This window comes from Choristoneura fumiferana, chromosome 4 (assembly GCF_025370935.1).
Source record: "Choristoneura fumiferana chromosome 4, NRCan_CFum_1, whole genome shotgun sequence".
Lineage (NCBI taxonomy): Eukaryota > Metazoa > Arthropoda > Insecta > Lepidoptera > Tortricidae > Choristoneura > Choristoneura fumiferana.
In genome coordinates, this window is record NC_133475.1 from 3,140,695 (window position 1) to 3,162,753 (window position 22,059).

Here is a 22,059-nt window from a genome sequence, read left to right on the forward strand (position 1 = left end):
AAAGTGACATTTCAGGGGATTTCAAGGTATGGGGTATGGGCCCGCTAGAAATATTATATAAAATTCTGTTGTAGAAATGTTTTTTTTTCTTTTTTCGATAAAAGAGCCTTTTTTACGGACAACTTACAAGTCGTCTTTTGGCCGAGAAGTACTTGGACTGGAGTCCATCCTTTCTTACAAAAATGAACGAAAAACAACGGCAAACGTAACAATGAACAACTTAACTACAATAAAAATATAACAACAATGTCGACAGTAAAAAAAAAATAGAACAAGAGTCACTGGAAAACGATTACGAATTCAGTCTCGAATGTTAGTGCATTGAGTGACGTCTCGCGTCAAGCGGCCCACAGCTTAAAAACCCGGGTATAATACCAGGACAATAAGCAAATTATGCATACGAAAACAGTACTCTCTTTTTAAATTAATATATCAAAGCGTAGTAAATGCTAAAGTAAAGATTTTCATCACTAAACTTTTTCTTTATCTTGATTAAGAAATACAGTTTTTAAATGGGAAGTCGATTTCTGGCAAATGTGGAAAGCATAAAATATCTTGAATTCTGCAAATGTTTTTTGATAACGGCAACACCTTTGTTTACATATTTTCCATGGGATTAAAAATCCGGGTTTAGTGCAATCCACGAAGACGCGTGATTTTGGAAAAATTTGACATTAATGTCATTGTAATAAGAACCGCGACACGCGTCATCATGAATGACTCAACCTATATAGCTAACTCGGCATAACGACTTGCGTTGCTAACGCATTGATTTAAACAGGGTGTTATAAATATACCTACACGTAAAAAAGCTCAACATTTTATAATCCGGGTTTGACGCTCGAACAATAGGTTAACGCGTTACATTGTAATTTAACCTTTTCACGATAAAAAAATACAAAGGCCTTCGTCCGTATTCAAATAAGCTGACCAAAACGTTGCCGGTATTTACTTTATTCCTTGTTCTTTTTGGCGCTTATGCATTAAAACATGCAATCGCCCCGTTCAATATTCAACGAGTTTAAATTGTGTTCTTCCTAGTTGGTAAATAACGAATAAAGGAATGTAGCGAATACATGAGTTTGTATATAAGTGCAAAAATTACACAAAACTATCGCTTCGAGATTCCTTTTAATTTTTAAAAAAAGCTCCTCATGCCTTATTTGCTACAAATATTCAATAGGTAATAAGTTTACATACCATACATTGATCGGTGTTCAAAGTGAATTAGATATTCCGAATCAATAAAAAAATGTGCAGCCACTTAAAGCGTAAAAAGCTCCCAGTGACCTTATGCGTACAAGCGGATAAGGTCACCGCTGTCAGAACGCACCTGTTACGACCCTTTAACATTTTTAAAAAATGTTTGGTATAAAAAATTCAAGGGAATTCACAAAAGCGAGAAAATATTTAAAGTGAATTTTAAAACTTTTGCAAAAAAACACCGTGAGAATTTTCATATAGCTTAGCAAGGAAGTTTCAGGCACTAAAGTGAAACGCCGAGAGGGCAGTAATGAAATTTCATACAATATTACTGCCTAGATTTTGGTTTCAGTTAAATGAACAATTGTCAACCCTTTTATAAAGGTAGCATTAGTACACTTACTAACTAAGTGTAATATAAAAGACTATTCTCTACAAATTGACATTATTTTCTAGGTACCTAACAGCCTTGCGCGTGCGCCACGCCCCAGAGTTATCCGACTGCGATTCAGCCTGCGTCCACGTCCACTACTGCGCAATAACCCGCGCAGACTACCACGAGTTCCGCGCATGCGTCCGCAACCCGGCATCGGCGCTGGCGTCGCGTGCATCGCACAACTCCGCGGCCATCTTGCTGTACGCCATTTTGATTTTGATTTCGTCGTAATTCGTTATAGGATTTTTTTTAACTGAAAAGATTGTTTTTATTGTACGCATACATTTGGAACGTTCTTTAAATATACTGAGCGGCAAAAATGAAATACTTAGGTAATTTTGTATGTAGAGTTGGCCAAATTTTGTGCCGCTGAGTATATTTTGGTATCTAGTTAGCTACGTTTTATTAATTGTTACAGAAAATTAGTGAAATAAAAAAAAACTTAATTTTAAGAAACTTTTGTTACAATTCGACAAAAACTGTACTTATTTTATCAAAAATACAAACTGAAATATAGATGCACGGAAAAACCAGAAAAATGAGACCAGCGCTATTTTCGATATAGGTTTTACGGGATGACCGTAAAAGTAACAAAAACTTTTGGAATTGAAATAAAAAATACAAAAAGATTCCAAAAAACCAATCTTAATGTACTTATTGTGTTCTGTAAATACCTAAATTTGCAAGAAATTGTTGAATAAGTTTCGCCGATTTCGCACTTTCTTTAAATATATAATAGCTAGCAACACGTGTACTTGTGACAACGGTTGAAGTAATTTAGCCAAGATGAAATAAATAACTGGCACGGTACCTACACCAATAAAATTGATTTAGTCCCAATGTAAGCAAAGCTTGTATTATGGGTACTAGGAAGGCAACAGATAATAGTATTTTATGATACTGTATCGTAATAGGGGTCCTTAAAAAACGAGTGTGGGTTTATGAAACGAAGCGTAGCATTACGATACAGCCGTGTTCATAATAGAATCCAATGTCGTAATGCTGGTCATTACCTTTGGTTTTTGAACGCATAATTGAGGATTTACTATATGCATGTAGATAAACATACTTAAATACCCAAGGCTCGAAAACATTCGTATTTTTCATACAAGTATTTGCCCGAACGGGGAACGAGCCGGGACATCGGGCTTCGTCAGGTTCTTTAACCGCTGGGCTAACCGGTCGGCAAGATAATTCAAACAATTTTATTTTGTGGAATTAAGTATCAAAAATATAATAATATCAAAATAAGCTTACAATTTATCAATCGATGCTGAAGGTTTTTAAATTCCAAAAAGTAAAACTTTATTTTCGGTAATAATACTTTGAAGAACATGTAAAAAAATGTGTAAATAGTTAAATAGCTTTAGTTTTGATAGTACATGCATTATAATATATATTCATTGATGTAACTAGTCATTGTTTATATAATGGTTCTCGTCGCTATTTGATTGTGATATATAGAAAGAATTGTATATAGTGATAAGTAAATCAGTGTAAGTAAATAAATCGAGATAAAAATGAATTTTGTTTGAATTATTACCACAGTTGAATTATCTTAGATAGCACAACTATGGTCATTACCTTGTCAGCATTAAAATATAGTAATAAACGTCCAACTAGAAATTAGTGCTTGCCAAAAAAACTACAGGGCTCACTATTTATTTGTAGATTACATCTTATCTGTTTTCACCTAAGTTTGACAAATAAACGTACTTATTTGAATTTGATTTGGAATTTAAATTTTACATCTTTTTCTCAAAATACTAATCTAAAGCCAGCAATCACTTGACTTTGCGAGTTCACTTTGCGCTATTGGCATCTCCGCTGCTCACATTTAAAACGATAATCGTGCATCTCTTACACACGCCAATATTTCAAATTCATCAAGTGAAGAGCTGCAAATGAAGAGTGCGAACGATTACAAATCGAGACAATTGAAGGCCAAGGAACAACTGTAAGATCAATAGTTACTGAGAATTTAGTTGACATTATATGTAGACGATATAATCATATGTATTTGTACCTACATAGTTTTTTTTTTATTCGACTGGATGGCAAACGAGCAAGTGGGTCTCCTGATGGTAAGAGAACACCACCGCCCATAGACACCTGCAACACCAGGGGTATTGCAGATGCGTTGCCAACCTAGAGGCCAAAGATGGGATACCTCAAGTGCCAGTAATTTCACCGGCTGTCTTACTCGCCGAAACACAACAGTGCAAGCACTGCTGCTTCACGGCAGGATTAGCGAGCAAGATGGTGGTAGCAAAGCTGGCGGACCTTGCACAAGGTCCTACCACCTTAACCTAACACCTTAACCTTGTTCTCATAATGTCAATAATGTCGGAAAGATAAGACGACAATAGAATTTCAGTTGAAAAGAACACCTTCGACTAAAGAAAACTATGACAATGAAATGCTGAAATGCTCTTCAATAGCAACAATAAAGCATTAACAAAACGCTTACGCCCCTTATTGGAAGCCCGAGTATTCTAGCAATATCCAAAAGCAACATTCATATCCGCATTTTTATATGAATATTTTTGTGAGGGCTGCCTAAACGCTCAGAAGTAGGTCGGAGCAACTAAACCTTTTCTTGAAAGCGGAATACGCTGCCAGTCTACAGAGACCCATCATTTCGCCGTCAATAAGCCGCGATGCGTTACTGTGTAACATATGAAAACAGCCTTTATAGCTACACTTATTTATGCCACAAATTATAGAATCAATTCAAACGAATTGCTTGATTTTGACAATTGTCTGCGACTTAAAATATTAGTAATTGTTTACAGGAACAACTTTTTTAACTTTTTCAAAATGTTGGTTAGAATTATTGAATTAAAATCCGATTTTGGAACGAAACGCTAACCAATGTTAAAAAAATGCATTGAAACATTAAAAACTCGCCGCACTCAGTGGTTTCAATCAACTTATACTTATATGCAACAACAAAGACTACTTATTGCACACCATAAATAGTAAGCGATACAGAAAACAGATACACAGAGAGAAAACACAAAACATAAACCCAAAATTTGCTAGCAACCTGTCACTATTGTACCTTTTTTGTCAAACTTTAAACCTAAAATTGCTAAAAGTGGCTCCGAAGCGGTAACGTTTCGTCTGCTCTGCCTACCCCATTCGGGAATAGAGGCGTGAATTTGTGTGTGTGTGTGTGTGTGTATGTGTATATGTATACATCCCTAACCTTGACTTTTTACATTAAAAAAAAGATAATATAATAATATCATCATTAACGAATGATTGGATCTGAGACATGTTTCTGTAATTTGGGAGGACACAGGGTTGGATGTAGATAAGGGCATCCGGGACCTCCAAAATTCCACATGGGGCCTTCCCACGAAAGTAGTTAAAAAAAGAGCTTAATGAGCTTACTGAGACGGTATCTCAGTATGCTTATTAAAATCAATATAATTTGATCTAAATTGCATATACTTCGCATGTGACATTCTTTAAATCTAAAAACACGTAAAGACTGCGTAAAACACGGGTGCAGCTCTCCACAAAATGGTTTATAGACATATAAGATGTATCGATGTATGAAGAAGGGTTAGGCCGCTGGAAAAAGTGGTAAAATGCTAGTAAGCATTTGTGGGTTGAAAAAGGTACTATGAAAGGATACGTCACTTCGATCGCCTTTGTCGTTTTGTGCCACATTATTCTGATAGGATGAGCGTATTGCATTGGGTTTAGGTATGGTTAGGTGAGCCTGAAAAGCCTGAATATAAGCTGAGTTTAGTTCTGTAGGAGAATGGATTTTTTTAAGGCGTTTTTCGATACTGTTACTCTAGATAGGTACAGTCAAGTGTAAAAGTTATGTACCACAGACTCTTATTCCGACGCAATAAGGCCTTAGTAACATATTTTTGAGTGTTTTGAATAGATACTTATTTTTGCACTTGACTGTACATAGAATTTATTTCCTTTCCAGGTTTCAAAATCACTCAGGAATAATCAGCAGATGATAGCTGTACATTACAATACAATACAAATATTCTTTATTAATCACCAAAAGCAGTATAGTGACATTACAAAAATAAAGAAATCAGGTAGACAATAGGCGGTCTTATCGCTAAAAAGCGATCTCTTCCAGACGACCAATTACTCAGAAATTTATAAATATGAACAGACTAATGTAGGTGGCAGAAATAACAGACAGGAGAAACGTAGAATTAATAGACAATAAATATTAAAAACAATACAAATATAATATAAATAAACAAATACATTTAATATAATACTTTAAACACTACATATACTTAATACAACATCATCATCATCATCATCCCAGCCTATATACGTCCCACTGCTGGGCACAGGCCTCCTCTCAAAACAAGAGGGCTTGGGCCGTAATACAACATATCAGTAGAAAAATGACAAAAGGCTGCATCTGAGTAAATGAATTTAAAAATGAAATTAAAGAAACAATACAAACAAATATAAAAAAGAATAGAGAAAGATCAAAGACTGCGGGGATTAAGTTAGTGACAAATAGTGAGCCTTTAGGAGGTCTTTAAAAATGGGAAGGGATTTTGCTTGCCTTAACGCCAAAGTAAGATAATTCTAAAGACGAATTTCAGTCATAGTAAAGGAGTTATAATAGAATTTGGAGGAAGAAGGAGGAACGGTAAGAAGAAAATTTTGTGAAGAGCGAATAGAGGACAAGAACTTAAAACGCTCTTGAAGATATTGAGGAGTTGCAGGATTGAAGAGTATTTTTTTGTATTCGACTGGATTTGCAAACGAGCAAGTAGGTCTCCTGATGGTAAGAGATCACCACCGCCCATATATACCTGCAACACCAGGGGTATTGCAGATGCTTTGCCAACCTAGAGGCCTAAGATGGGATACCTCAAGTGCCAATAATTTCATCGGCTGTCTTACTCTCCACCCCGAAACACAACAGTGCAAGCACTGCTGTTTCACGGCAGGATTAGCGAGCAAGATGGTGGTAGCAATCCGGGCGGATCTTGCACAAGGTCCTACCACCTGCAAATATACATAGTATGCTGTATAAACGAGAAAGAATGTGAGTATTACGGCGAAAACGGATGAAGAGCCACTTGAGATGGGTGCGATAGTAGGAAATTTGGTCATATTTCCGCTAACCGAATATGAACCGAATACAGAAATTTTGGATACGCTCAAGCTTACATTAATGTATAGTTTAACTTAACACCCTAGTGAATGTCTTAATCGGTATTTTGACTGGAAACGTTTAAATGCAACCGAAAGTACCCTATAGGTTTTTCGGTTGTGTCTATTTGTATTGTATTTGGTATTGTTGTGTATCTTTTGATTGCGTTGAATTACGAGTAGAAGTTTAATTTTTCACTACGATATATTTATTACGTTGTATTGATTAAAATATTCTGATAGTATGATCAAAATAAAACTATTCTAAAAATAAGGTAACTACATAAATATTTTGAGTAAAAAAACTCTGACCCCCCAAATGTATGCAGAAACAGGTAATTTGGTATGTAGAGTGGGTCAAATTAACTTTTTGCTGCTGAGTATATATTGTACGAGTACTCATATATACAATTCGTATATTCAAGGAGTAGCAGACTTGAGTCTAAAGCAAAATTAATGTAATTTGTTTCATTAATTTAATTCACCGGCCACAGGCCACGACTAGGCTAATGAAATAATTGAATAGCTTAGTCATTCAAGAAATTTAAATCTTATAACATAAATGAATTTGAGTTCAAACACAATTGATTAAGACCTTATCTGAGAAGACTTTATTTTCAGTAAAAATAGGATCGGTAGCGACCTGAAAAAACAAATAAATTAAGTTAGAAGTATTTTTTACGAGTTGGAGCTTGAAATTCAAGCCGCCGACTAAAAGGCCAATTAATTTAGGCATTATTATGAAATATAATAATTTTTACTTTATAATGGCGAGCGAAAAGTCTCCGTTTCAGCTTAGACAAAACGACATGAAACTACGTAAGACTAACTCCTATTAAACGCAGTGCACAGTGCGCAGTGGGCGTGTGGCAGCAGCCGCAGAGTCGCGGTGCTCCCAGATGAAGGGTTACGGATTAGCCCGAAACATGTCGAGCTAAACTCAATTTCAGACGTAAGTTATCCGATATATTATCATTTAATGAATAGACAAAACGATTTTTTTTCTGTCCGGGTTGTTCTTCTCTACGGGTCGCATTTGGATGGAACTAATGTATGAGGTATGAGTGGCAACGGGCGGGCCTACCCGCTCAAAGAACAAAATAACTATAGAAGGAGAAAGGATCTCACGCACCGGACGATGAAGCGATGGCAGGCCACCCACTAGGTGGGTGGACGACATTGCGAAAGTTGGGAGCAATCGGTGGATGCAGGCGGCCAGTTGTCGTTCATTGTGGCATTCTAAGTTTGAGGCCTTTGTTCAAACAACCTACGTCGTTTTTAACAGTGGAGTGACATCGCGAGAGTTTCGGGGCTACCGGTGGTTGCATGTGAGATTTCATTCATTCGGCATTCTAAGGGCGTCTTTGTTCAACAGAAGACTATGATTGTTTTTTTTGGAGTATTTTGTATGTTTTATTTCAATCCAACTTTGCTACTTTTATGGTCATCCCGTAAAACCATATCGAAAATACAAACTGAGACATGGATGCACAGAAAACCCAGAAAAAGAGACCAGCGCTGGGAATCGAACCCAGGTCCTCAGCATTCCGTGCTGCGTGCTATAACCCCTACACTACCGCTAGTCTCTTTTTCTGGTTTTTCTGTGCATCCATGTCTCAGTTTGTATTTTCAACAGAAGGCGTCTCCCGATTGATGATGATGATAAATATCAAAAATATATTCACAGTCATAGCTTATATATATCCAGCGAGGCCTCTCGAACAATTTAGCGCACCTCAATAAACCAAAGCTTATCTAAAAGTTACGCGTAATTAACCACCAGCGTCGTAACACGTAGAAATGCCAGCCGTATAAATAATTTAGCAGTTTTGGCACTCCTGTATTGTTTTTAGATGTGGAAAAAATGGCGGCCAGAGTTAGACATGTGATTTAAACTATAACAGTTTTTTTTAAATGGGCTTTCTTTCTAAACAATTCTAATTTCAGAGCTGGAATATTAAATTTTATCGACTTTTCCAGCTTTGGATAAGTTTAATCTCCTTCTATAATGTACTTCTATATAAAATAAAAGTCAGTTAAGTACCTTTTAATAATGCGATACTAAGTAAAGTTAAGTAGTTTTTAAAATTATGATTGTCTTTTATTTAAATGTTATTCTTTATTTATTGCAGTTAATTATTATTAACGATAGCTTAATAGATAGTGGAAGCTTCAATATAATGTATTGAATCATGTTCCAGGTGGAACCTTTGTGCCACTAATGTCAATATTGACATCTCATATTTTTGTCAAGTAAATCATAGTGAAATCGATTAAGTATTAAAAGGTTCCAGGGGTCATGATTCAATGTGTTCGACTGTTCAGATCTGTAAAAATAAACTATCATAAAAATAAACTACTATATAAGTATTACACAACCAATGAACAAAACTTAAGAATACGATAAACAAAAAAGTGTGTTCAAAATATAAGGAAATGGCAAGCAAAATAAAACATATTCTGCAAGTTAAACAAATAAGTTCGTAATAACTCGGACTGCACTACGTCTCCTCCAACTGCTAATCGATCTAGAACCAACCGACCTGATAATGGTAATCGACATGAACCAATTAACATCAGCTGTAATTACTAACGACTTTAACTAATAATCATACGTAACTCCTGGTATCAATAGGGTTGCCACTTAAAACTAAATAGTTTATTTTCGCACAAATTTGGTGCAAAATAGATAACATTTTTGACTTGTATCTTAGTTTACCTATGAGGAAACAAAAAAATCGTGCGCACATGTCGCATAAGATGCGAAAATGTCGACATCGAGTCTGAAATAAATGCACTGGGTGATTATTCGAACGTTTGAACCATCTCATTTTTCTGGACACTTTTCTGTAAAAATGGCCGAATGTTCTGATACAGTTTTTTAGTTTTTTGGTAGAAGAAGAGGAACTCTAACCAATAATCGTAAAAACGACATCAAAAACTACAGCCAATTCGTAAAAAGCCGTGGTGGCCTAGTGGTTTGACCTATCGCCTCTCAAACAGAGGGTCGTGGGTTCAAACCCCGGCTCGCACCTCTGAGTTTTTCCAAATTCATGTGCGGAATTACATTTGAAATTTACCACGAGCTATGCGGTGAAGGAAAACATCGTGAGGAAACCTGCACAAACCTGCGAAGCAATTCAATGGTGCGTGTGAAGTTCCCAATCCGCACTGGGCCCGCGCTGGAACTATAGCCCAAGCCCTCTTGTTCTGAGAGGAGGCCTGTGCCCAGCAGTGGGACGTATATAGGCTGGGATGATGATGATGATGAGATGACGCGGTTGAAACGCTCGAATAATTTTCCCACAATACTATTTATTTCATCACAATATCAGCCGCAGGACGTCCACTGTTGGACTTAAGCCTTCCCCATAGACCTCCAGTTGCTTCGGTTGGACGCTACCTGCAACCAACGTGAATCTGCAGCCATCTCGTTGGTGGACGTCCTACGCTGCGCTTGCCAATCCGCGGTCTCCATTCAAAAACTCTTCGGCCTTAACGGCCATCTGTTCTCCGATATTCTAATTCCAACAATTATAATATTCATCTTATTGTTATTCTTGCTAATTTTCCATGTAGGTATAAAATCTCATATTATTTGATCTTGTACCGGATCCGGTACAATATCATTTAATATGAGATCATGAGTCTCACGGTAGTTTCATGTTCAAGGTATGAAATCTATCTAAGAATTTAATAGGTCATATTTGGCATGCACAAAATAAAATGGATAAAATTGGTTTGCTTCTAGACTAAGTAGTGCGGTCAAGCTATGCAATGCAAAGTAAGCGCGCTTACGTTGAAAATTTATATTCATAAAGTTTCTTTGCCCGCCCTCTCTCCACTTGTAAAATGAAATATACAAATATATGTCTATATCGACTGGTCGAAAATTGTTAGTCATAATGTATTATTTTTCATAAAATTTCTTTGACATAACTTTCTTTTTTTGTCTGAATCCATTTATTTTTCAGAATTGTTTTTAAACAAACCTAAAGTAACCTATATGTAGAGCTCTACAGGATTACCATTTAAAAAAATATGAAAAATGTATGGTTTCAGCGGGGAAAGAAATTATGATAAACATTATATTGTGGCTTATAAAATCATGGCAGTCGAAAGGATCCCAAAACATACACACGCAAACGTAACTAAATCTATAACAAAAGCTGGGTTTCACTTCACTCCAAAGCACTACTGTGGTATTATCGTAAGATTTTCTCGTTTTCAAATACAAAGACATGATAGTGTATTTTTATACAAAAATCGTGAATATAAAACTCATAGAACACTTCCCGGAGGCATAAAATTCTAAAATTTGGCCTGGCAACACATTTAATACACAGCATGCTTGCACGTTTGATAGTATGCAACGATGTGATTTAAGTAGGAGTAGGTGCCTACTATTTTAGCTCATGACTGTTTTTTGCAAAAAAAAAATATGTTATAATAACTGGGGTTTACTTCCAGGAAAAAATAATAAAAAAAAAACAATTTTATTAAAAGAAAAAATAATCCTGTTTCCGTTAAGAAACTACATGCAATATGCAGCAGGAGTTTCTCACACATCGTCTAAAAAAAATAATTAAAAAATGTAATGAACTGCGACCAAAATAAATATAATCGTTCCGACAGGTCATACTAAATTAATCCTTGTGCTTCTGACGTAAAGACTTATAAATGCAAACATTTGGTATTCACAATAAGAACGTCAATGCATAGAGTACCGAATCAGGAACGTTTGAGAAAAACGTCAATGTATGGAGTACCGAATCGGGAACGTTTGAAAAATGCACAGTTTCTCAACTATATTAACAAGCTGCTTCATCTAGACCATCATCCGTAAGTTGACGAAAACAAAATTTTGCATCGACTCCCGATATTTGATTGGATTACTCGGTCCGTAGCACTAAAACGCTAACTAGCGGCAAAACTCCGAACTACGTAGTAGCCCAGTGTGGTTTGTATTCTGAAATGTATAACAGATGTCCCTCCTACCTCATTCTTAGCATAATTCGTTAATATGTTGGTTGTGCCTGATCGGGGACTGTGTATGCATTGTAGGGTTAAACTAAAACACTGAAACACAAATTATTTAAAATAAATTTGTGGTTAAAGATTTTTACAGTCTGGCCATCCAGCAAAAGTACGATAAACCTCGTTTTGGCAACCCTTAAAATTAATCGGGCAAGCAGCTATGTAAATCAAAATATTGATTTTGACAAATTTAAAGTTGGGTTATTCACATCCGTATGAATACGCGAACCAACTAGACATTGTAAGACATTTTCAAACGATGTATATTGGTGTTTAACGTACATCAAAGCGCACGAAACTCGAACCTTTGACAACGCGTTCGATTAGGTTCCATTCTCATTTTTATTTACGTGCGAACATATAAAATATACAATGTACAAATGTTTGCGCGCATGTTAACGCCCCTTGTTACGTATTTCTAACAGTTTTTTTTTTAAATTACGTGTTGCCGATTCATTTGTTTTTAATTAACCACCAGTTTTTTGCCCCAGCACTCGCTAATATTTTTTTATAGTATTTTTTGAGTAGTGGCAACCCCTACCGATACATCAGCCTCCTGTTTGGTTTCCAGTCACGGTGACCGGCACCGAATCGAATTAGTACGCTAATAAAGCAAAAGGCAATCCGATTTTACGGGTCAATTTAATATGGCCGGGTCGGACGCCATTTTAGATTCATAGCTGATCGTGAATATATCAATTTGGAGCTTTTAAAAATATTTGTGCCTAAATAGAGTTTGTCCGTGGCTTTGACTTTGCAAAGCTTTTTGGGGATATTTTAGTTACTGGTTATAACAGAGCCTTTATCAAACATCAATACGTTTTAATTTATTTAGAATTTGTCTTTTATCATCTGTTAAACATAATAATTAAATTATCAACCAGATTTTGATATGATTTAGAACCATTAATATTATAGAAAGATACCAACGATACGTCCTTCAAATATTTTTTCCACTCAATGCAAATTTGTATTTCGATTACGTAGGTACCGTCGGGCATATTTTATTAAAATCCACCAAACAAGATATACCTCCTAACTGGATGCGAGATCAAAAACATTTTATTACTTAGAATTTTGTTTTCGTACGTTGGCAGCGTAGTGCGATGAATAGGTAACGACGGAGGTGAAGTATATTTAAATGAGCTTACTTATGAAAGCAAATAACAGATTATGTACGCTTTGAATATTTACCGAAGCTGTTGCTAAGCAAGTTTGCATTTTGCATCAAAGAACAACTTTCGATGACTTGAACTAGTTCGTAAATTGGAACAGCGTTGCTTGGTCTGAAATTGAAGTTAGGCCGACCTTCAACTATCTATCCGGATGCAAACTATTTTGGGTCAAAATGTTACGTTATGTTATCATGATAAATAAAGAAGAGATGAGATGATAAATTAAGAAAACTCCAACCAACATTAAAATCAAGTTATCTGAGACCAATCTGTATTCGATCAATTTGTGTCGTAACTTTTTAAAATGTTACAGTTATAGGCTAGGAAGACTATCTAGCATTTTTAACTAACTACTCAGTGGTACGAAACAATAGTAGATTGTACAACGAGAGCATAAAACGAGCCATTTTACCCGAGCGAGACGTTCATATAGCCACCCGAGCACGGAAAAATGGGTTTAATGCTCGAATTTTACACTCTGCTTTTCACTTCGATGGCGAGGAAATGAAATAGCTGCAGTGGTACTATGTACCTACCTTATTATTGTTCATGCATTACTTTATTTTATTTTGTTTGTGGCTGTTTAGACCTTGATCTTAGACGAAGCTTTTATTTTATGCATTAGAGCATAAAAAGTCATTTTATGTCGCCTAGGTCCAGCATAAACACGAGCTTTACGAGCATGAGAAGTGAAAATATTTATGAACACTTTATTATTTCAAAAATAAAGAAAACATATCACCGAATTCAAGTTCATAAGGTCAAAGAAAAGTTGAAAAATGCATCTTTCATACTTTTGTTGTACGGTGCCTATTTAAAAATAAATACAGATCTTAATGATATTAAATCAATAACTTTGCTCAACCAAGCAAAGTACCTAATTGCTTTTAGCTCATTTATGTAGACCTCCGCAAAGTCACGCTTGATTCAACATAAACAACGGCATCCCACGTAATTTTTTTAACGCATCTTTAACATATTTTTTAACAATTCGTACGACATTCGGATTTAATGTAAATAAAAAAAAAATTAGCTCAATCTGTTTTGCTGCTAATCTTGTGCAATAGATGGACAGACGGACGGATAAACATGTGAATAACAGCAAAAAAAGTTCCGTTTATGACCTTTCGGATATCAAAAGATAATCGCTGTTGCTGTTTTTATGTCTTTAAATAACCTGCCTGATTTCTTATTATATAAAATTGTCCTTGATAAAGCTAAAAGTTCAAGTGCAAAATTCCGAATATAATAAGCGGATTGGCCTAAAATCAGCATCATCAGTATTCCAATACCGTCAGAGTATCCTTTTAAAAATAAAATAAAATTATTAAAAAAAAGAATCGGACTTGTAGCAACCGAGTCACGTACAGTTCGCTGCGGAAATGTTTAACTTTTTATGCGCCGTTTAATTCGAGAGCTAAAGGCAAAAAATATCTACGCTCTTTTTGCTAACCCTAGGAGTTGGATGAAAAACATTTTTCGGTTTTAGCGTTCCGTAGTCGTAGAGATAAAAACTTTCCGTAGTTCCATCATTTCCGTATGTTCGTTTATCAGCTGTTTGTTTAAGAATCTCTTCCAACTCATCATCCCAGCGTATACCTTTCTATATACATAAAGTTGTAAATTCAAATTGTAAAATTAATTTTCCAAAATGAGCATTTCGGTGCTTTAGGAGTTTTCCTTTTCACTTTCGTTTTGAAATTTGCCAACTTCATACATTCCTCCAACAATCACACAAAACGCTTCAACCACTTTTAGATTCCCATCGAAATCACTGCACGGCCTGGTACAAACCGTTTACAAGGCAAGCCCGGGTCCATCTTAATCCAATTACCCCATCAATGAAGGCCTAAGTGGATTACCAGGTCGGCCGGCCTAGACACGGCGCCTTAAATGGAAGTCTGTTAGTACTCTACGCAACGAGGCAAAGGGTTCAATTTAATGTCATTTGCGAGTACAATTGATTTGAAAACTTTAATTTCTCAATACTTTTCACAGATCGCAATTTTCGACATGTTAACTTGGCACTTCACTTTGATGTTGGACGTTGGAAGACAAGGTGATAATAATAAGCTTATAGAATAAAGACAGTATTTACTCCTCTGAGTATAATATGAGTAGTGATTATTATGTTTGCCTAAGACTACATCCGCGCAGAATTCGTCTATCGCTATCCTGAGGGAACTATGCAAGTCTCCCGTAAAATCTATTCTGTGTCCTTTTCCGGGAATCAAACTATCTGCATACCGAATTTCATCTTAATCGGTTCAATTGTTCAGACGTGATGAAGTAACAACAAAGAAACAAACAGACTTACAAACTTTTGCATTTATATTATAGTGGAATTATTTATTATTTATTTGGCGTAAGAATGTTGCCTGCCCCTCTCTTCCCGTGGGTGCCGTGGAAACCGGCTGAGGGATAATGCCAAATGATGGGCAGCAGCGTCTCCGCGGCTACCCTTACATCCTGTACTGCGCTCGCCAACCCGCTTGCCAAGCGTGGCGAGTATTGGCAACCCCTCCCTCCCCTCATAATCCTCAAATTAAAGCACAATCTTCGACTGGAGGTCTATGGGGGATATGGATAACAGTGGACGTCGTACGGCTGAGATGATAATGATGATGAGTGGAATTAACTTTTGAAAAGTCGCAATGTTTGACGGCACGTTAACTTGGCACTTTGCTGTGATGTTTTTATTCTTGCGCTCTCTCTCTCTCTCTCTTTCTCTATAGTTTGTGTGCGACACAACACAAGCCGTCACGACACACTGCATCAGCGCGGCTTAAAGATTTCTGAGTAAATACTGTCTTTGTTCTATAAGCTTACCATTACACACATTACATTACATATGGGAGAGATTGTATGTATAGTAGAGCTCAAATACATCGTCACTGTACGCAGCTGCACGCATAAAATAGCTACATAAGTCCGTGCAACATATGGAAGATGTTTTTTAATTAAGCCTACTAAATCTATAAATGCATTTTTTGTGAATGTGTGCGTCTGCTAAAATCCCGGAAATACAATTCAACTGCTACATAAAATAGTTTGCACGTACGAAATCGCAGGTAAAAGCCAGTCTGGTTTAATTACTTACCTTACTTACCAAACCACTTTCGGTCGACGTTGCACACGTCTTTAGAATTTTCATAGACGTTTTCCTAACAAAAGCATGAAAACAATACACTGCCAATTGATTTTGTAAAAGTGAACAAGCTGGTGTAAGCTGTGCGGTACGGTATGTCCTTCTGGTCCTTAATTACAGTGACATTTCTGTCCTACTCTGTGTCCATGACAATTTGGTTAGGAAACGGTCACTTCAAGTGGCGTGTACGCAAGAACAATTCGCATTATTATATATTTTATGTACTACACACTGCAAAATTATGTAAAAGGTCCTCGAGAATATGCAAGTAATGACTGCCAAAGAGTATAATATACAATTACAAGTAATTACAACTTGTCAGCGATAGCGATGGAAAATTCGGAGTTTATTCGGAGTGTCGTAGCACTGGCTTTTATCTTTTTGTTTTTGTGACCTGACTAGAAAATAAAATAATAATATTTGCAGTCAAAATTTACGACCTAAAATACTCGGTCTTGACATATAAAATTTTATAGCGCTACCATAACTCTAAAAATTGATAGTTTTATGCATTTATAGCACTATTTTAGTGTTAGATGCGTTTCAATAGATTTTTATTACAATATATTAAATATTTTATTGAATTATTTTAAAAATCACTTACTATGAGTTATAACTAAGATTCATCCTCCCTTCTACGAGTACACTATCTTGACTGAGTGGTGCGTGACATCAGTTTAAGGATCGGAGTACCTACATGACGATAGACAAGACAAGTTAGAGAGAGCTGCCCTCACATAAAGGTCCCTTAGTCGCCTTTTATGACACCAAAGGGAAGATAATTTTAACTCTACCTATTTCTAAAACCGTTCACACCATAGGCATTTCTAAAGTATGGGTAACGAAAATTAAAAATAAAAGTAAAACGTTCAAATTAATAAACAAAATAAATGAAAATAAAGCATGAATTGAAAACAACTAGTATTTAATAATCATTTCCACAAAGCTATCGAAATATTTTAAAATAACTAAAACAAATATTTTAAAACAACTAAAACAGTACCTCTGGTCAGTCGAGGCCGAAAAGTTCTCGAATGCAGACAGCGGATCAGCTAGCGCAGCATATGGTCCACCAGCGAGATAAAAACATGACCTAGTTAAACCCATTCATTGCCGAGCACCAGAATACGTACTTTGCCGCAATGCCGACGCTTCTGCAGAACAGACGCCCATTGGCGTCAGCGGCATTACATGAGGGTCCACCAAGACGCCGATGGGCGTCAATGGCACTGAATGGGTAAAGCGGTTCACGGTTGATGCAGACTCCTCCCAACCGAAGCAACTGGAGGTTTATGGGGGACGTCTATGGCCAACAATGGACGTTCTACAATTAATATGATAATGACGATGAAACAGTTCCATGAACAATTTATGATCGTTCCCTGTCACATCTTTGATGAATGCGGTAGAAATGAGAGCGTTTAGTTTATATGCATAATGACGATAAACGACACTTGTTGCCATGAAGCCGCTAATAATTTATGATCGTTGGCCCTGATAACTGTCAGTACCTCTTTAAAACAGATAATAAAAAATAAAGAATGCATCTAGAATATGAGATATGCATTGTTAAAGTATTATCGATATTTTAATTAAACATTAAGAGCACTGATGTGAAAAAGATGAGTGAGGTCATTTGATAGAACATATAATAGATATCATAGTACGTCCACGCTGGGCACAGGGAGACGCAAGTTGTGCGGTGGGAACTTACAATTGAAAGATTTGTGCATATGTTTTCCTTCACAGCTCGTAAAAAAAAATGATTTGAAGAAAGGAACCCACGATGCTTAGGATGGCATTAATGAAGTTTAAATATGCACAAATTAAATAGTGCGTAAGAATGAATGTAAAACATGCTTGGATGGTTTGGACATGTTGAGAGAATGAATGAAAACAGATTGACTAGATTGATCTATAAGACGAGCGTGAATGGGAACGTTGGAAAAGGAAGGCCTAGACGAAATCGAGGACGTTCTGAAGAAAGGTCGGATCAGGAGTACCTACTCTAGACCGACATGCATGCATGAAAAGATTGATGAATGTAGAGGAAGCGAAAGTTGTATGCCAGGATCGTAGCAAGTGGAAGGATCTAGTCTCTGCCTACCCCATTGGGAAAGAGGCATGATTTTATGTATGTATGTATTGTCACATGTTTGACAGAGAAAAATCTAATATTACCATCTGCAACCCAAGAATGAATCGAAAAAAATCCACGCAACCACAATCCTAAACATTTTCCAACCCTTTGAGATCTGTATTCGGAGTCAAATTCCCTTATAACGGCTATAGACAAAGACATAACAAGGCAAACTGATACGCCAGACACAAGATCTCTCGGCTAACCAGTTAGCGCGGAGTGCGAAAGACGTGAATTTGTCAACGTCTCGCGTCAAATAGCAGCCATTAACATCCGTAAAGGGAGACGTTGAGACGATTGTTGGGGGACACAGGGTTGAACGGGATGGGGAGTGACCTTGATGCTTTTTGATGTTTATCTTATAACGTTACGAGTTCTACGGGCTTTGTAGCAAAAGAAATACTTTTTCTGTCACAAATAACACAACTTTTAGGAATCAGTCACGTATTGAAGTATACCGTACGAGTATACCGGGTGTAGCCTGTAATACGAGCAAAAAATTAAAACGTAGATCCTCCTCGTCAAACTGAACAACATTAGTTCAGCGACTTTTAAATATAATGGAGTCTTTGAATTTTCCTTTCTTCATACAAATTAAATACTGCTATCAATGTACGCCATCCTAGAACACAACTGTCACGCTACAAACATCAAGCAAATTGCTTTACTTACATTGCTTCTTCGAAAAAAATTAAAAGTGTTATAAAAATTTAAAACTATTATTTTTAAAAGTCGCTGAACTAATGTTGTTCGGTTTGACAAGGACGATCTACGTTTTCATGTTTTGCTTGTCTTACAGGCCACACCCAGTATACAGTTTTAACTCTATGCCACGTTAAGGAGTAAAAGGTGAATATTCGAGCGTTTTGACCGCTAAGTTAAACGTTATTACATTACCATCCCGCATTTATTAGCACAACGGAATTAATGTATTTTCTTTCTTTCTTTAAACGTCGTAAGGATTTTGATCACTCTAGATTTCGCGTCGGTATAGTTCTTTGGTTTCTATATAAAATCATCATCTCTTTTAATAATACTTGCCGAAACGGTAATGAGGAGTAAAACTCCTGAAAACATTAAATATTTATGATTGGTTATTTGGAGTCTTTTTGTATTTGTTTTGTTCTTGTCTGGGTGAGCGGTTGGTTCCGATAGAATGTGACGTCTCTCGATGAGAGCGAAAAACATAGATGTCGCTAGTGCTGCTGCATAAGTAGCGTAGTAGAAATAAGCAACCTGAGATATTTATTAGCACAACGGAATTAATGTATTTTCTTTCTTTCTTTAAACGTCGTAAGGATTTTGATCACTCTAGATTTCGCGTCGGTATAGGTTGTCTTTGGTTTCTATAAAAATCATCATCTCTTTTAATAATACTTGCCGAAACGGTAATGAGGAGTAAAACTCCTGAAAACATTAAATATTTACCCAAAATTGAAGTGCAGGCTGTCATTGGCACGAAAACCATAAGCTTTAGCAGTTGAATCACAATGCGCCAAAAATGAAAAATGACATACATGAAATGACGTAGTAGTAGATTTCATTACTGTCGCATAAAAACTATTTTTGGTATACAATTATAGTTAAGTTTCACCATCGATTGATTAGTGTTAACTGACGGTTAAATGTGATGCCATCTCCGTCTATACGAACAAAACAAATAGAGACGGCATCACATTTAACCGTCACTTAACACTAATCAATGGATGGTGAAACAGCCCCTAAGACTTAAAAACCACTGACTTTCCTCAAAAAAGTAGCATAAGAGCCATTAGTAACGTAAGCCTGAGTTTTAACCACTAGTGTTCGTTAAACTTCCATCCCCTGTGTCCCCAGTATTTTGTAATGTGCGTATCCCTGCGTTATTCCCGCGATCCCACCGGAATGATGGCGTCTTTATACGAAATAATGTGTTTGCTTGACATTGCAGCGCTTAATGAAAATAACGCCATTGGCAAGTGTGAAATTTGGCTTTTTCAACTCCAATTCCCTTGATGGCAGCACTTGGAACCAATCCAATGGCGGGGGATGGTAATGACTGTGTGGCGGCTTTTTGTGGCAATGAGTATGTAAAGGATAAGGGGGGGGGTAATGTGGGTGAAAGAGTCATAATTAAGGATCAAGTGTCGTACATTTCAAAGCTTTGCACAAATTTTTGGGTACATCCTACGAAATATGTAGATAACAACATTTTAATTAATTTTAATACAACATAGATATAGCTTTGTTTCTCTCTTATTGTTACTAAAAACATTATGGGTGCAAATCTGAAATAAATAAATTATTAAATTATTATTAAGTATCGACAACTTTGAAAAATTAAATGAAAATCCATAACTAGGTATGTTCTTAATGTATAAAATTCCAGAATAAGTTGAAGACGATCTGTATACAATCAACATTGAATATTTATTGAATTTGTATAAATTCTTTATCATGTCATTGTCATTGTCACTTGTGTTATATTATAATCATAAGGTATAAATCGCAATAATAATATACCTACTCAGAATTGAACCGTCTGGTGTATCGCTACCACAACACAAATTGGGTTAAAACTTCAACTAAACAAACTCCTATTGTTATTATTATTTATTTTATCTCGTATTACTTACCTCTAATTTCAGTCTACTATAAACAGAGACGAACAAAATTGAACCAATTAGGTGTCGTTATACATAATATGGCTTTCAAGATATGGATTTCAAGTAATGTGATTGGTCAATTCTGCGCGTCGACGTTTCGTCTCAATGAAAGTATACCCTGAATGCCTTGGATTGGATTCGATTAATTTTATTAAGAGGCTCAGTAAAAGAGGGTTGATTCCCGATATATGAGCCCGATGATAGTTTTGGATTCCAGAAGTACTGGAATTGCTGGTATTATTAGAAAAGTAGGCAAAAGACGGGATCCATATAAAATTAGACAGGTAGGTATTCAAGTTTAATAACGATTGTCAATTCCGGCTCAACTTTTTTTTAGCTATTATTTTTGTCCTCATTTTTTAAGCTAAGTCAAGGGCATAAATTTTATGTACGTAACCAAGACGACAAAAATACACTTTTATGCTGCTAGCCATAAGGTCGATGTATAGATATATTTGGCGCTATGGTTGTATAGATATTTATGCCAGTACAAAAGTAAAACACAGTAAAATTACAAAATTAAATTAATTATTAAATTGATTACTTTTTAGATTATATTAGAATAATTTAACAAAATGACATGTAATAATGATATTACCAAAGGAGTATGAGTATGAGTAAATAAGCTTTTCAATATTTTTGTAATTTTGGCCGTTTTTGGAGCTTAGTAATTTTTCGGGATAAAAAAGCTACGTGTTATTCATAATTTAGGTTATAAGTAACTTGCTTGCCAAATTGTATGTAATGCCTACCAATGCCCAATTCAGGAGAAACTTTAGCAAATGTATCTAACGATTTACAAACCGCACTTTATATTGTTAGTAAGATGCACAGCCGAACGGATGCACGAACCGGAAGACGAAGCGTTGGCAGGCCTCCCACCAGGTGGACTGACGACATCGTGAGAGTAGCGGGAAGCCGGTGGATGCAAGTGGCGAGTTGTCGTTCGTTGTGGCGTTCTAAGGGGGAGGCCTTTGTCCAGCAGTGGACGTCTTCCGGCTGATGATGATGATGAAGAATGAAGATGCACAGACAAAAAAAAACATTAAGCGTATTTCTAATAAAATTGAAAAAAAGTAAGATGGATGAATCTCCAAAAAGGATTTTTTTTACAA

At 36.2% G+C, this 22,059-nt stretch overlaps 1 protein-coding gene across 2 annotated transcripts in view; it reads left to right on the forward strand.

Moving 5' to 3' along the window:
• The window catches only part of LOC141427277 (cyclic GMP-AMP phosphodiesterase SMPDL3A-like), a 165,615-nt gene extending 162,451 nt beyond the window's left edge, over positions 1-3,164 (forward strand). For both annotated transcript variants that reach the window (XM_074086566.1, XM_074086565.1), the window contains exon 10: positions 1,660-3,164. In XM_074086566.1, coding sequence (XP_073942667.1) covers positions 1,660-1,870 — 211 coding nt within the window. In that variant the 3' untranslated portion in view covers positions 1,871-3,164. The remainder of the gene's footprint in view (positions 1-1,659) is intronic.
• The last annotated feature ends 18,895 nt before the right edge of the window (positions 3,165-22,059 follow it).